Here is a 15,126-nt window from a genome sequence, read left to right on the forward strand (position 1 = left end):
CCCAAAAGATGAGGAGAGAAGGGAGGACGAATGGCGAACAGCCACGTGGAAAACCCCTCAGTGTGAGCTGGGGACTGAAGCGAGGTTGGCTGTAGCTCAGTGACCTGCAGCTCCGTCACTTCACAGCTCTCACTTCTTCCTGCTCATGATCTGCTTGGAAATCCAGTTCATTCCATCCTGAGGGGAGGAGACGTATGAGCACAGCCCGGCCCTACACACCTGCAGCGCTGGCGGCCGCTCGCTCCGTACCTGCACACCTTCTCCAGACAGGGCTGAGCAGGCCTGGATCTGCCACTCTCGGTCCCGGTAGGTGTGGAGGCTCAGCCCTTCTGCAATCTCAGCCGCAGGTGCTGCTGTCACCAGGTCCTGCTTGTTGGCAAATACCAGCAGTGGGACCCCAATCAGAGATTCCTCCTCAGTGAGCTCCGCCAGCTCCTGCCAAGAGAGAACCCCTTCCCAGCAGTGCCGCTGCTCCCACAGATCCGCGTTCCTCTCTCAGGTGCTGCTGGTGATTCTCAAGAAGCCGTGAGGTCTCCACAATCCAAGGTGGAGATGGGAGCCCTTGAAGCTACATCTGTCCTGAGGAGAACCTGGAGCGGCGCTCAGCACTGCTTGGGGACAGAACACTCCTGGCACCCGGAGCACCTTGGGCAAAGGGCAGCTGCTGCCAGCCCACACAGTCTGGCACCCACGCCTCTGTTTCTGGCAGAGTCTGGTATCAGCATGGCCTCAGCTGACACTGTTTCACCTTCCATTCTTTGCTTTGCTTTCCAGCTTTGACATCTCTCAGTTCACTACCTGAGCAAACGGCTTTGTTACATGGCCCTATGAGAGACAGGCACCCTGTGTCAGATGTCCCTGGGGCATCATCCTCAGCTTGGGTAGGATGGGAAGAGCTGCTTGGGGCAGGTCTGCATGCTGAGGCCCCGGTCATGAGCCCTTCCCACACAGCTTGGGAACCTCCAGCCCACACTGAACAGCCTTGTTCCCCACTGCTGTCTCCAGGACCTCACCACCGCCCCTCGCCCAGACCCTTCATACCTGCCCTGTCTCCTCAAAGCGCTTCTGGTCTGCACTGTCGATGACATAAATCTGCCAGGGGGGACAAAAGGAACATCAGGCAGCCCCTCCTCACACAGCACACAGCTTGTTGCAGGGCTCTGCTAGGGCATGGCCCCTGGCTCACCAGCAGGTCGGTGCTGCCCAGGTATTTCCTCCAGTAAGGTCGGACGGCGCGCTGCCCACCGATGTCCCAGATGTTCAGCTTGAAGCCATGCGAGTGGACGCTCTTGATGTTGAACCCCTGTATGGAGAAGCAAACAAGGGCATCACCCCAGGGGAAGAAAAGCAGGACCCATCTCCCACCCGCTGTGCTTGCTCCGGAGCAGCCTGTACCTGGGTGGGGGTGATGGTGCTGACCTCCTCAGACACCAGGTGCTTCAGCAGCGTGGTCTTGCCTGCATTGTCCAGCCCCAGCAGTACGATGCGGAGCTCCTGCCCTGGGGACCCCCTCAGCCTCTGGATGACGGAGAGCAGCCCCTGAGGATGCGGGGGGCTGGGAGAGTCCTGCAGGGTGCTGGGTTGCTGCAGAGCACCCTCGTTTTGCAGCAGGGAGCCGGGTGCTCTGCTGTCCATGGGTGCCCCGTGTCTGCGGCCTGAGCTGGGTCTGGGATTTAGTCCCAATATGCAGAGGTTCAGGGTGGACCTCCCTGGGAGCCCAGGCAGCTCCTGGCAGCCCAGGGGACAAGCCCTGGTGCTGCTCTGCCAGCCGGGCGCTGGTGTCAGTGCAGCTGCTCAGAGCAGGAGGGATGTAGCTGGACCCCCCCTCACCTCTTGCACATCACCCACGGTCTGGGAATGGCTGCAGCTCACAGCACGCCCGGGGAGAGGCTGGGGGCTCATCCCTGGGGCACTGGCATCTGCTTGACTGGCACGTTCCCCATCCCTGGGGGAGGAAGAGGATTATGGGCTCCAGAATTAGCCACTGTTTCTTCGTTTACCCACAGCATTAAGTAATGCCCTCAGTAAATCCCCCAGCCAGCTGTCACCCGTCCGCTACCTCTTCCTGCTCCCGACCCCCGGGATACAATGGGGGGCACAGAGCATCCCCCTCCCCAACTCACGGGGATGCACAGCAGGAGGACACGGCACCTGGGGACCACAAGCACTGCGTTGGAGTCACCAGCAAGGGATGCCGTGGGTCAGACACACAACAGAAGGCAGCTGGGGGCCGGCTGTGCAGGGGGCAAAGTGTGGCCGGGATTCCTCTCTCTTCAACCCGGAGCACGACAGGAGGTGACACTGCGGTACGGCAGCTCCGAGCCACGTCAGCCTGAACGACAGGCCGGCTGTGAAGCAGGACAGGGTGTTCATAGAATCACGGAGTCATGGATTGGCCTGTAGGAGGCCTTAAAGCCCCCCCAGCCCCAACCCCTGCCCCAGGCCGGCTGCCCCAAACCAGATCATGCCGCCCGGAGCCCACCCCTGGTGCTGGGCGCCTCCACGGGTGGGGCAAGCAAAGCTCCCTGCTGTCAGGGTCACCCCGCAGCCCCCCCTGCCCCACACGGGCCCGGCGCTCATCCCTCGGCCATCGGGATGAGGTGAACCACGCGCTGCTCTCGCTTCTCACACCCGGGCTGGCGTTTGCACGCCGTGATCCCTGCGGGGCGGTGACTCACGGCTCTGGGTGAGCAGCTTTTATTTATAACTCCAAGGCGAACAGCGCGGCGACAAAGGGGGGGAGCTGCGAGCAGCCCGCTGCCACCGCCGCCACGCGCGGCTCCGCCCGGCTCAGCACCGCGCTCACGGGCCCCGCTCTCATCCCGTTATCCGCCCCGCCGTTACCGCGGCGCGCTGCGGCCCGCCCGGCGCTCGCTGCCATTTCCCAGCCCGTCTCCGAGTACCGTCCCCAGAACGTCCCCAAAACCCCCTTTCCCTGCGGCTGCCGGAGCCCCGAAATCGGGGCGGAACCGCCGGGTCGCGGCACTTGAACGCCGCGGGGCCGCCCCGGATCGGCGCCGTTGTCCCGCTGCCCGGCACCGAGCTGGGCCCGGGGCAGCGCGACCGGCGGGCGGCGGAGGGAGGGAGGGCGGCTCCGCTCCCCCCCGGCTGCGGTCTCGGTTCCCATGGCGACACTTCCTGTGGCAGCCGAAAGCGGCAGTGCCGGCGGGGCCGGGGGTGCCGGGAGGGCCGGGCCGGGCCGCGATGCTGCGGGGCGGCGGGTAGCCCGGCGGGCCGGGCCGGGCCGTGCCAGGCATGCAGGGCAAGGGCAAACTGCTGCCGGTCCTCAACGGGCGGATGGTGAGCGGGGTCCGGCTGGGTACCGAGCTCGGGGAGATGCGGGAGAGGGACGGGTGGGGCTGGGGTGTGGTGCGAGCCTGGGCTGTGCGGGGATGGGGTGAAAGGGATGGGGTGAAGGGGATGGGTGAAGGGGATGGGCTGTGCGGGGTGGGTGAAGGGGATGGGCTGTGCGGGGTGGGTGAAGGGGATGGGTCGGGAAGGGTTGTGGGTGCGGGGCTGCGCAGGGCAGGAAGGTGTGGGGTTGGGGCAGGGCCGGGCAGGGGGATGCTGTGGGGTGCGTGGGGCTGGGGGTCACGGGGCAGCCCCGTGTGTGGGGCTGGCAGGGGGCACCGGGCCCGGGGCACCGCGCCAAGCAGTGCGATGCTCTGCCCACCCCCGTGCTGGGGCTGAGCGTGAGGCCCTGCCCATCCTCCTGGGTGCCACGTCCCTGTGGTGCTGCGCGGCCTGGGGGATGCTGCGGGACGCCCCGGGCCAGCCGCTCGGGCACGGACCGGCTCCAGCCCCTGGGTGCTGGACTTCCAGTAACCCCAGGCCCCATAGCAGGAGGCGGCGGGCGCCGTGCCTGCCTGGGGCTGTGGTTCTCCTTCCTCCCCTGCTCTTCCTGTGTTGAGGAGGCTGCTTCTCCCTGTGTAGCGGCAGAGTCACATCTGATGGCATCTGCCCTTTCCCAGTTGCTGAGCGCAGGCTGGCAGAGGCACACAGGTGGGAGAACAGCAGTGTGCTCGCTGCAGACTCACAGCCCTGCTCGCTGTGCTGGGGGAGTCCCGCGTCCTGCCCCCCCATGGGTCAGCAGCCCCAGCTGTAGGCAGACAACACTGGGGTGGTGTCTCCAGCTGTTTGCCCTCCCTCACCTCTCTTCTCCACCCTGCAGGGCCCGGCTGTGTCAGACGGAGGTAAGGCTGCTCGCTGTGCTGGGATGAGGTTGGTGGCATCTGCAGGGGAGAGGGAGCCCAGCAGTTCCTCCCATCCCTCTCTCCTATGCTGGGCCCCTGGGTGCTGGGAGCTGCAGTTCTGGCTGGGGCAGGCCGAACCCAGTGCTCTGAGGGGATGTTGCTTGTTTGCCAAGTCATGCCTTGATTTGGACTGATTGAGAACAGCAGGGCCCTGCAGAGCAGCAAGCTGCCTCCTCCCTGCTGGGAAGCAGCCGGGATGCTTGCATGCAGCTCCTGCTTGCATGCCCTGTCCTCTTCCTGCCAGTTCTCCCAGTCCACCAGCTGTGCTCCCCAGGGGTTCCTGCAGTATTAGGGACCTGGGTGGCTGATCTGTGTCCCCTTCAGTGGTCAGGGCTGGGGGGGATGGAGGAGGTAAACTGAAGCGCAGTGCAGAGGCATGGTTCCTGGGGAGTTCCTCCACCCACCCTCCATGCTCTCGCCATGACACATGCCCCCCATCTACTCCTGCCGTCCTGCTTCCCCTCCCCACTGGGTGCCTTCCCCACATGCCTGCTTTGTTTCCCGGGAGATGAGTCACAGGCAGAGTGATGGTGACAGCCCTGGGAGGGAGCGTTGTCACGCCGGAAGGTGTCAGCTTATGCCATCCATTGCCGTGCTCAGTTCAGTGGTGACGCTGACGTGATGCACCGAGCAGCAGCTCAGCTCCATGTGCTCCCATCCCACAGCCTACAGGGCTGGAGCAGCCAGGATGGGGCAGATGAACTTGGGGCAGATAGTGGGGGCTGCAGGCAGCGGTTCCTCGGGAGCTGACTCAGCTCCAGCTGAATGCCCATGCACAGGGTGGCCGTGGTGCCCAGGGACTTGGACCTGACCTTTTCTCTCTTTCAGAATTAAATGCTTCCAGAGCCCGGGGCAGCAACCACAGTGTGAACAGCCTGCCTGCAGTGCAGTCCCTCAGCAGCTCTACTCACAGCTCTGTTGTCAGCTGGGCTGAGTCCTTTGAGACACTGCTGCAGGACCGTGTGGCTGTCACTTACTTCACTGTGAGTGCTGCAGCCCTCACTGTGCTGATTACAGCTGCAGTCCTGGCCTCAAGCCTCCCGTGCTCTGGGTGCAGCCAGACCAGCAGCTCTCTTCCCCACAGGAGTTCCTCAAGAAGGAGTTCAGTGCTGAAAATGTCTACTTCTGGCAGGCATGTGAGCGCTTCCAGCAGATCCCAGCCAGCAACACGCAGCAGGTACTGACCCTGTGCAGAGGATGTGGTCTGAGATGTGGAGGTGGCAATCACGTCACTGTGTTCCTGGGTGCTTGTATAATTGCTGGTAGGAAACAGGCTGGGGTCTGTTTTTGCTGGGACAAGAAAGTGGGCACAGGGCAGGTTGTGCTTCTCCATCTCTGGGGCAGCAAGAGGATGGAGGGTGCTGCTGCCAGTAGAAGGGATGGGAAAAGAGATACAGGGAATAGGGCAGCATGGGGCCAGGGCCAGGCAGCTCCTCCATCGCGTTGTACTGGGTGTGAGGCCAGTGCCTGTCCTTCTGCCTTGGGTAGGACTCAGCCCCCAAAGCTCAGGTTCTCAGACAGGTTGGGCTCACGGCCCCATCCTGTGTCCTGTTCCCAGCTGGCGCAGGAGGCACGGCGGATCTACGATGAGTTCCTCTCCAGCCACTCGGTGAGCCCTGTCAACATCGACCGGCAGGCCTGGATCGGGGAGGACATGCTGGCAACTCCCTCCCCAGATATGTTCCGCCTCCAGCAGCTCCAAGTGAGACAAAACCCCCCAGTCCCACTCCAGCAATGAGGTAGAAACCAGACTCCCCAGGAGCTGTAGGCTGGGATGCTGAGCAGGCACCTTTTCCCCCCTCAGATCTTTAACCTGATGAAGTTTGACAGCTACACACGTTTCGTCAAGTCCCCGCTCTACCAAGCCTGCCTGACAGCAGAGAGCCAGGGGCAGCCCCTGCCAGACCTGCGGCCCCACTCCCGCAGCAGCAGCCCCCCACCGGACCTCAGCAAGGTGCATGGGGCGTCAAGGGGACACGGACCCATCCCTGGGCCAGTCACAAGCCTGAGGGATGGAGACACGGTGGGGGACAGGGCAGCCCCCATGCTGAGCTTCCTCCTCTCTTCTCCTCAGAAGTCAAAGCTGAAGCTGGGGAAGTCTCTACCACTGGGTGTGGAGACAGCTGGCAGTGGTGCTAACCGCAGCCCTCGCCGTTCCTTCCGCAAGGGTGAGCGCCGGGAGCCATCCTGGGCAGGTAGGAGACGAGCAGGGTGGTTCTGGGTGTCCCTGTCCTTGTGCCATCCCCACCATGGCTGCCTGTCTGTCCTAGATGGGGGAGAAGGCGGCGGAAGTGCTGTGCTATGGAGGGAGTCCCAGGGCTCCCTGAATTCCTCTGCCAGCCTGGACCTGGGCTTCCTCTCCTCAGCCAGCACAGCTCCCAGCCCCTGGACAGAGGTGAGTCCTTGCTGCGCCAGCTGGACACCACCACTGCCCATGCTGATGGTGGCTCTCCTGTCCCACAGGGCCACCGCAAGAGCCTGGGGGGCAGCGAGGCTGAGGCCAAGCCCATGAAGTACTGCTGTGTCTACCTGCCTGATGGCACGGCCTCACTGGCCTCCGTGCGGCCCGGCCTCTCCATCCGTGACATGCTGGCTGGGATATGCGAGAAGCGCGGCTTCAGCCCCTCTGACATCAAGGTCTACTTGGTGGGGAACGAGCAGGTAAGGGGCAGGAGGGCTCCTGCCAGCAAGGCTGGTGTGGCACAGATGTGCCCATGCTGAGAGCATCATGATACTTCGGCTCTTGCAGAAAGCACTGGTGTTGGACCAGGAGTGCTGTGTGCTGGCAGACCAGGAAGTGAAGCTGGAGAACAGGATAAGTTTTGAGTGAGTGTCATTTTCAGGACTGATGCCTTTGTATGTCTGTTCCACATCATCCATCCCAGCTTCCCCACAGTGCCCCAGATCTCAGTGTTGTCTTCCTTTCTGCAGTCTGGAAATCTCCTCCCTCAACAAGACCATCCGCATCACGGCCAAGTCCACCAAGCGTATTCGGGAAGCGCTGCAGCCCGTGCTGGGGAAATACAGCATAAACACGGAGCTGGCGCTGTTACGACGGGTGAGAGTGGTGGGGCAGTGGTCTGGATGGGGCCAGAGGGGGCGGCAGCACTGGGGGTGCTCCATGCCGGGTAGCTACCTTTGCTACATGCCATATGTGACACTAGTGTTCCCCATTGCAGCAAGGTGAGCAGGCATCCCTGGACATGGAGAAGCTGGTTAGCACAGTGGCTGCACAGAAACTTGTCCTGGAGATGCCAGCAGGTAACGTCTGCTGTCCACTGTCACTCCCATGAGCCATATCACTGCCCCCAGAAGTGTCCCCAGCCCCTCCTGCTCTTGGGACCAGGCTGCTTTCTGCTGGCTGTAGCTCCTGCTCCCTACGTGAGCACAGAGCATTGCTCTTCTCTGTGTTGCAGACATGCGAGTGACAGCGAGTGCTGAGGCTGCAGCCGCCCCGTCCCCTCTCCAGAGTGAGGTGAGTTCAAGAGCCCACTGCAGAGGTGCCTGCAGGGAAGGTGTGCCCCACTGTGGCCCCTGGGAGGAGGCAGGGGCAGGGAAAGCACGGCTTACTTGCCCTGTGTTGAGGCATGGCCTCTTCCTGCAGGAGGGAAGCCCGACAGGAGCAGAGCCTGATACACCATGGGGGACAACCTCCTCCAGGCCACGATCATCAGCTGCCAGCAACCTGAACCGCCGCACATACGACCTGGAAGGTGAGAGCTGACATGCCTCAAATCCTCTGCACTGAGACGAAACATGGGCTGAGGAGAGAGGGGTCCCTTCTTCACCAGGGATATGTGTGAGGTCCCATGGATGCAGGATCTCCATGGGGTGGCTGAGGCGCGTGTCCTCTTTTTCCCCCAGGGCTGGTAGAGCTGCTGAACCGTGCACAGAGCTGCCGGGCCAATGACCAGCGTGGGCTGCTCTCCAAGGAGGATCTGGTCCTGCCTGACTTCCTCCAGCTGCCAGGGCAGGATGACGGTACCTGCCGGGGGCCAGAGCCACCCAGTGCCCTTCACCCGGGGAACGGCCACCCCGCTCCTGCCAAACCTGCACCGGCTCAGCCTGCGGTTGACCGTGAGCCCCGGTGAGCCCTGCCCCACACCTGCGCCAACGTGTGGAGCTGCCAACACTGCCCAGACCACAGATCCGTCCATGCCCCGTCCCAGCCTCATGTTGTGTTGCTGTGAGTGGTTGAACAGCTGCCATGCCCCTCAGTGGGGCCATACCCCGGTACACATCAAGGGAATCCTGTATATAGGTCAAACCCCCATTGCAAAGCACTTTGCAGCACCCCACGTGCACCTGGCACTATTCCTGGTGCTTCTGCCCTGGAGCATGGCTGCCCTTAGGCAAATTCTGCCCCTGGGAGAATCCTGCCTGCACCAGGCTGGTGCAGACACTCAGGAAACAGCCTTCAGCCCAAGGGAGAGCAGGATAGAGAGGACGTGGTCAGAGTGGGTGGCAGAGCAGGCGCCAGCCCTCAGCCCCAGTGCTGTGGATAGGCAGAGACAGGAGAGTGCATTGGCCCAGATCAGGCCTTTCCCAGCAGCAGCAGCGTGAGACTCTGCATGGGAGGCTGCAGAGATGGCCCTCAGGGCAGACACCCACAGCCCCTGCCTGGTCCCTGCTGGAGCTGCGGGCATTCAGCCCTTGGGGATAAGTCTGTCCTGTTCTAGAGGTGCTGGATCAGTGCGGCACCTCTGAGTGTTCAGCATCTCAGCCTGCCCTACGTGTGCCCGGCAGTGCCCTGGGCCACCACTCAGTCCCCACTGCAGCCACAGGCAGAGGGGTGGCCCAGGGCAGCCTCCTGCTCCCCCCAGGCAGGTGTCACAGCCCTCAGGGCTGGCTCAGAGCCCCCATGTGTCTCCGTGGTGCTGCTCAGTCCTGTCTGTGGTGTGAAACCAGGGGAAATAAAGAGCATTGCCTGGAATTGCTTCCCTCTCCTCCCTTCCTTCTCTGCCGGGGATCCACACTGTGCTCAGCTGTTGAGGGATGCTGGGGTAGCCTCTAGCAGCATCCCTGCTCCTGAACCCCGGTACCCACCCAGCCCACCAGAACTGTTCCCCACAGCCCTGCCCAGTGTCCATCCTGCTCTTGCAGGAAGGGGCAGCACCAGTAGCCTGTTTTCTCTGTACTGTTAGTGATGCAGGGGAAACTGTGGGGCTGGTAGGACTTCAGCCCCAAGGCTGTCAATGAGTGACAGCCCAGCTGCCAGGGCCTCTGCAGGTTAATGATTGTGGGGACAGCCAGGCAGCGGCCAGCACATCCTCTGGGCACAGGGCACATGCGGCCACCAGCCTCCCCCACTGGCACAGCTGGGCATGGGGGCCCTGACTGCAGCCCCTGGTCAAGGGACCTCCGTGCCCCTGCTGTTCTGGAGAGGCACACTGCAGTGTGCAGCCCGGTAAAGGACAGGGGCTTCCTTTGCAGGGTTACCCACAGGCTGTCCCTGAGCACCAGCAGCCCCCTGGTACCCTTGTCCCCATTCAAGCCATTGTGTCTGGCTTATTTGTGCTTATGGAGATGCCAAGTTACTCTGCAAACAATGACCTCCTGCCAGCAGTGCTGCACGGTGTAGCTGTCCCCTCCAGATCTGCCATGGCATGAACCCACGGGCTAATGGAGACGAAGCTCTACTTCCCAGCTGGGTGACCTGCTTGGCCCAGGGTCCCTCGTCCAGCACCACACATGTCCCCTGGTCCCCACTGCGCCAAGGGAGCAGCACGTGCTGCCATGATGACGCAGGCACAGGTCACGCAGTGCTCCATGCCCCAATAGGCACCAGCTGGACCCAGCTCCAGAGGAACAGAAGCAGCGTGGCCATGCAGCCCCTCTGTGCCCGCTCCCTTGTAGCTGCACTGGAGGGGCCTTTGGCCCCAGCTCTGCCCTTAGCTGCCATAGGCACGAGCTGGCCGGGCAACACGTGGGTAGATGGAAACTTGGCGGAGGTGTGTAAACGAGGGGTAATAACAAACAGCACTGAGGCACACTGACAAGCACACTGGCACTGCTCCCCTTCCACTCGACCTGGCATCGTGCATGCTGAGATAAAGCATTCTCTGTGGTGCGCTGGCACGGGCGGCATGCCACCATCACTGATGACACAGGGACCGTGCCAGAGCCTGTCCTGCTGGCAGCATCCTGCAGCAATGCTGATGCAACCACTGCCACCACCCTTGGGCCAGGCCAGCAGAGCTGTGTGCCTGGGGAGGTGAGGCCACACACGCTGGTAGGTGCATGTGTGGCCTCACCTCCGGTTCAGGAAGCTCCACCAGCGGGACCTCCTCCTCCTCTGCTGCAGGGGATGAAGTGTACGGTGTGAGGCCACCTTAGAAGTGGTGACGCAGGGCCTCGGGCAGGCAAGGTGGGGTGCACAGGGCATGCGAGGCACCATCCCCTGCAATGTTGCCCCGTGCCACCCCCAGGACTGCGGCCGACATGGGATGCTGTGGGGTTACCCATTAACTGCAGGAATTTCTGGGGAGGAGGTGAGCAGTGAGCGGAGGCGAGGGGCAACGCCGGGCTCCTTAGACTTTGCTCTTGACGTGCATATAAAGGGCCCTGGTGCCCCGTGAGCCACTTTGCTGGAGGAAAGCATGGTTTTGGCATGAGGATACGGCGTTGCTCCGAGTGCTTGGCCAGCACCAGGTGAGCAGCACCCCAGGGCAGGACGGGCTCCTGCATGGCCAAGGGGACCACTGGGACGGTGCTCCTCAGCGGTGCCACCACTGCGTGGTTTTGGGGTGGCAGTGGCTGGAGCAGTGCAGATGTGGCCCCACCACAGTGACGTGTGGCTGCCTCTGCTCAGACTCAGCTGGAGTGATGTTGCCATACCGGAGGGAGAGCCCGGCCATGCCCCGCTGCCCAGTGCGGGGAGGAAGGGTGGTGCACGGGACCCCGTTTGCCTACTGCCCCAGCCCTCAAGGTAGGTCTCCCAGCCCTCCTCCTTACCACCCTCCTTTCCATGCAGAGCTCAGCCCTGCTTCCCCACACCAGGCGGGCTCCATGCCCAGCCCTTTGAGAGGACAGGGCCATAATGCGTGTTTGGCATGCCCGTACCCAGCTCTGCACAGGCTGCCGGGTGCCCATGCCTGCCCCTTCGCCGTGGGAGCAGTGACCTGCCCTGACCATGGCTTCCTGTGCCCTGGCTCCCCGGGGCGGCTGGTGGAGAGCCGGGAGCGCTACGAGCTGGATGCACTGCCCTGGCAGGGGCCCCGCCTGGGCTTGGAGGAGCTGCAGAAGCCAGGTGAGGTCCCCAAGCACTGCACCCAGCAGGTGCAGCGGGAATGGAAGATGTTCAGTGCCCTGTGGTGCTGCAGGCAGAGCAGAAGGAGGTGTAGGGGACCCACAAACACGGCTGGGTATGCAGACACGTGCCCAGCGTGTAACACTCTCTCTTGTCTTGCGCAGAGCTGGGCTGCTGGGTGAGGGTCCAGTCCATCTGTGTCTCCCTTCTCAAGGTGCCTCTGATGTTTGGCTTCCTGTACCTCTTCGTCTGCTCCCTGGACGTGCTCAGCTCTGCTTTCCAGCTGGCCGGAGGTACGGCCGTGGGCAGAGGGCAGCCAGCAGCACCCCGGCTCCAGTGCCCTGCCCTCACGCTCTCTCGCAGGCAAAGTGGCAGGGGACATCTTCAAGGACAACGCCATCCTCTCCAACCCCGTAGCCGGGCTGGTGGTGGGCATCCTGGTGACCGTGCTGGTGCAGAGCTCCTCCACCTCCACCTCCATCATTGTCAGCATGGTCTCCTCGGGGCGTGAGTGCACCCGTGGGGCTCCCTGGGGCTGGGGGCAGGATGGCTGAGGAGGATGTGGGGCTAGCAGGTCTCTCTGCCACCAGTGCTGGAGGTGCGCTCTGCCATACCCATCATCATGGGCTCCAACATTGGCACCTCAGTCACCAACACCATCGTGGCCCTCATGCAGGCTGGAGATCGCAGTGAGTTCAAAAGGTGAGCACTGATGGGGACAAAGGGACTTGCAGGGGCCGAGGGCTGCCCCACTCTGACACGCAGACTCCTCCGTGCAGGGCTTTTGCTGGTGCTACGGTGCACGACTGTTTCAACTGGCTGTCGGTGTTGGTCCTGCTGCCGCTGGAGGTGGTGAGCGGGTACCTGCACCACGTCACCCACCTGGTGGTGGCCACCTTCAACATCCGCAGTGGGAAGGATGCCCCTGACCTGCTGAAAATCATCACGGAGCCCTTCACCAAGCTCATCATCCAGGTCTCCTTGGGTTGGCTGTGTTGTCAGGGGTGGTCCTCCAGCATTAGCATCCCCATGCTAGCAATAATGTCCCTAGCTCCAATGTCCCTGCTATGGCAGTTCTGCCAAAGGCTGGCAGCAAAGTCCCCATCACAGTGTAGATGTCCCCAGCCTGGGGATGCTGCCAGCCCTCCAGTGCCATCCCCTCCAATGTGTTGTTGCAGCTGGACAAGTCGGTAATCACAGGCATCGCGACAGGGGATGAGAGTCTGCGCAACCGCAGCCTCATCCGCACGTGGTGCGGCCCTGCACCTCCCCAGGTGAGGGGCTCATAGCTTTTCTATGGTGCTGGGGGGGGCAGGCTGGCCCCCCCAAAGCTCCCCGTGGAGGGCAGTGGGCTGGGGCTGGTGAGGATGCTATGGGCTCACCCACAGCCTGCCTGCTCCCTGCAGACAGCTGCCGGTGGGGTAGGGGTGCCTCCAAACTGCACAGCTTCTGGACACTGCAGCAGTAATGGCAATGGGATCCTCCACAACATCACTAGGCAGAAGTGTGAGTGGGTCTGGAGGGGGTGCTTGTAGGGCTGGGGGTGCTGCGGGTCTGGAAGCCCTGGGAATGGGGCTGAAGGAGGGCGGGGTGATGCTGTGGGGCTGTGCAGGGCTGCTTGGAGGGGACAGGTTTGTGAGCAGGGCTGGGCAGGCCCCAGACCCTCGCCCAGCCGTACTGTGGGGCAGGCGAGCACCTCTTCACGGACACGCCGCTGCCGGACCTGGCCGTGGGGCTGGTTCTGCTGGCCGGGTCCCTCGTCGTGCTCTGCACCTGCCTCATCCTCCTGGTCAAAATCCTCAACTCCCTGCTCAAGGGGCAGGTGGCCAAGGCCATCCAGAAGGTCATCAACACTGGTGAGTGGGACAGGGACCACTGTGGGATGAGACTATGACCACCCCCGGCCCTCTCTGCTTGACCTCTGTCATCCCCCATTCTAACCTTACCTCTAACCCCAGCCCTGCATGAACTCCTGGCCCCATTCCTACCTGCTCCCTGCTCTATTTATGCCCATCACATCCTCCTGTTGTCCATACCCCTCTTCCCATCCATCCTTCCATCCTGCCCAGCAGACTCCTGCAGCCCCAAGCTTGGCCCTATACCCAGAACCCAATCCTACAGCTCTCTTCCCAGCACCAGGTAGGAGATCTGGGCCGATCCCAGCTGACATGTCCATGTTGTGCCTTTGTTTGTGCCATGGCAGACCTCCCACACCCATTCAGCTGGCTCACTGGGTACTTCGCCATGGTGGTGGGCGCTGGGATGACCTTTGTGGTCCAGAGCAGCTCCGTCTTCACCTCGGCCATCACACCCCTGATCGGTCAGCCCCAGACACATGCTGGTCCCTGCTATGATGGCCCATGGGCACTTGGGTGCTCAGACGTGCCTCGAGGGAGCGGGATGCGATGCCAAGGGGTGCCTTTTCCACAGGCTTGGGGGTGATCAGCATTGAGCGTGCCTACCCACTGACCCTGGGCTCCAACATTGGCACCACCACCACCGCCATCCTGGCTGCGCTGGCCAGCCCTGGGGACAAGCTGGCCAGCTCCTTCCAGGTATGGACTGGGGGCTGTCGGGAGACATGGAGGAGCCGAGGTGCCCCCATGCCCAGCTCGACACAACCGCCGTCCCCACAGATCGCCCTCTGCCACTTCTTCTTCAACATCTCTGGCATCCTGCTGTGGTACCCGCTGCCCTTCACCCGCCTGCCCATCCGCATGGCCAAGGCGCTGGGCGAGTGCACAGCCAAGTACCGCTGGTTTGCCGTGCTGTACCTCATCATCTGCTTCCTCCTGCTGCCCTCCCTCATCTTCGGCATCTCCATGGCGGGCTGGCGGGTGCTGGTGGGGGTGGGCGCTCCTTTCCTCGGCCTCCTCTTCTTCGTGGGGCTGGTGAACGTGCTGCAGGTGCGCAGCCCCGGCCGCCTGCCCAAGTGGCTGCAGAGCTGGGACTTCCTCCCGGCCTGGATGCACTCGCTGCAGCCGCTCGACAGCCTGATCACACGCGCCACGCTCTGCTGCACCGACCGCTGCCGCAGCCCCGAGGGCTGGGATGAGCACGAGGCCGCTGCCCGTGACAAGGCCAGGTTGGGGCTGGACAACCCTGTGCTCTCCTACCCTGAGGAGATGCCCAGCCCCGTGCTGCGGGTGGGCTCCCCACACCTGGCCCCACACAGTGCCACCCGCCTCTAGCCCGCACCGGGTGCCCGGTTTCCACTTTCCGCAGTGTCCAATAAAGGCTGAGCACCTCGTGTCCCAGCTGTGCATCTTCAGCCCCTGTCCTGCAAATCCTGACTGCTGCATCCGTGCAGCACCGAGGCACTGCCCTGCAGCCCGTGGTGCCCAGCACTGGTGCAGCACCAAGCACAACGCTTGGCACCACAGCAGCGCAGCGATGCAGCAGCCAAACCCACGCTGTGCTCTGCAATTTGCCATTGCACCGCTGGCAGCATCGCTGCAACTAATCCCTGGAGAGCTGAGCTGCAGGGATGAGGTCGGTGTCACTCCGCTCGATGTCACGGCAGAGAGTAATTGCTGGGGCTCAGCGGGATGCTGCCTTGGCATGACATAACACCACAGTGCCCCAACACCACGGTGGAAGCTCACCTGCCGCAGTGACCCCGGC

General features: G+C 62.9%; 3 protein-coding genes across 3 annotated transcripts; 2 read left to right on the forward strand and 1 right to left on the reverse strand.

The window, feature by feature from the left end:
- Positions 1-115: 115 nt before the first annotated feature.
- Positions 116-2,674, reverse strand: LOC140258082 (ADP-ribosylation factor-like protein 3). Its single transcript, XM_072348024.1, has 6 exons — positions 1,831-2,674; positions 1,396-1,666; positions 1,187-1,303; positions 1,042-1,092; positions 258-435; positions 116-177 (listed from the first exon to the last, which is right to left on the reverse strand). Exons 1-6 carry the CDS (start codon positions 1,839-1,841, stop codon positions 116-118), a joined length of 690 nt encoding a protein of 229 aa, XP_072204125.1. The 5' UTR covers positions 1,842-2,674.
- Positions 2,675-3,110: 436 nt separating this feature from the next.
- Positions 3,111-9,298, forward strand: RGS14 (regulator of G protein signaling 14). Its single transcript, XM_072348022.1, is given in 16 exon segments — positions 3,111-3,235; positions 3,237-3,300; positions 4,172-4,193; positions 5,082-5,236; positions 5,338-5,430; positions 5,812-5,955; positions 6,058-6,207; positions 6,328-6,448; positions 6,524-6,648; positions 6,717-6,914; positions 7,003-7,079; positions 7,185-7,311; positions 7,433-7,514; positions 7,670-7,728; positions 7,858-7,966; positions 8,118-9,298. Coding segments are annotated over 16 exon segments (1,863 nt in total). The 5' UTR covers positions 3,111-3,125; the 3' UTR covers positions 8,345-9,298.
- Positions 9,299-10,776: 1,478 nt separating this feature from the next.
- Positions 10,777-14,693, forward strand: SLC34A1 (solute carrier family 34 member 1). The gene is made up of 13 exons (XM_072348021.1): positions 10,777-10,904; positions 11,065-11,181; positions 11,320-11,502; positions 11,667-11,795; positions 11,866-12,009; positions 12,093-12,204; positions 12,282-12,477; positions 12,681-12,776; positions 12,909-13,008; positions 13,191-13,358; positions 13,706-13,822; positions 13,933-14,057; positions 14,139-14,693. The coding sequence occupies exons 2-13, from the start codon at positions 11,079-11,081 to the stop codon at positions 14,691-14,693; spliced, it is 2,028 nt and encodes a 675-aa protein (XP_072204122.1). The 5' UTR covers positions 10,777-10,904; positions 11,065-11,078.
- The last annotated feature ends 433 nt before the right edge of the window (positions 14,694-15,126 follow it).

Source organism: Excalfactoria chinensis, chromosome 13 (genome assembly GCF_039878825.1).
Source record: "Excalfactoria chinensis isolate bCotChi1 chromosome 13, bCotChi1.hap2, whole genome shotgun sequence".
In the NCBI taxonomy this organism is placed as follows: Eukaryota; Metazoa; Chordata; class Aves; order Galliformes; family Phasianidae; genus Excalfactoria; species Excalfactoria chinensis.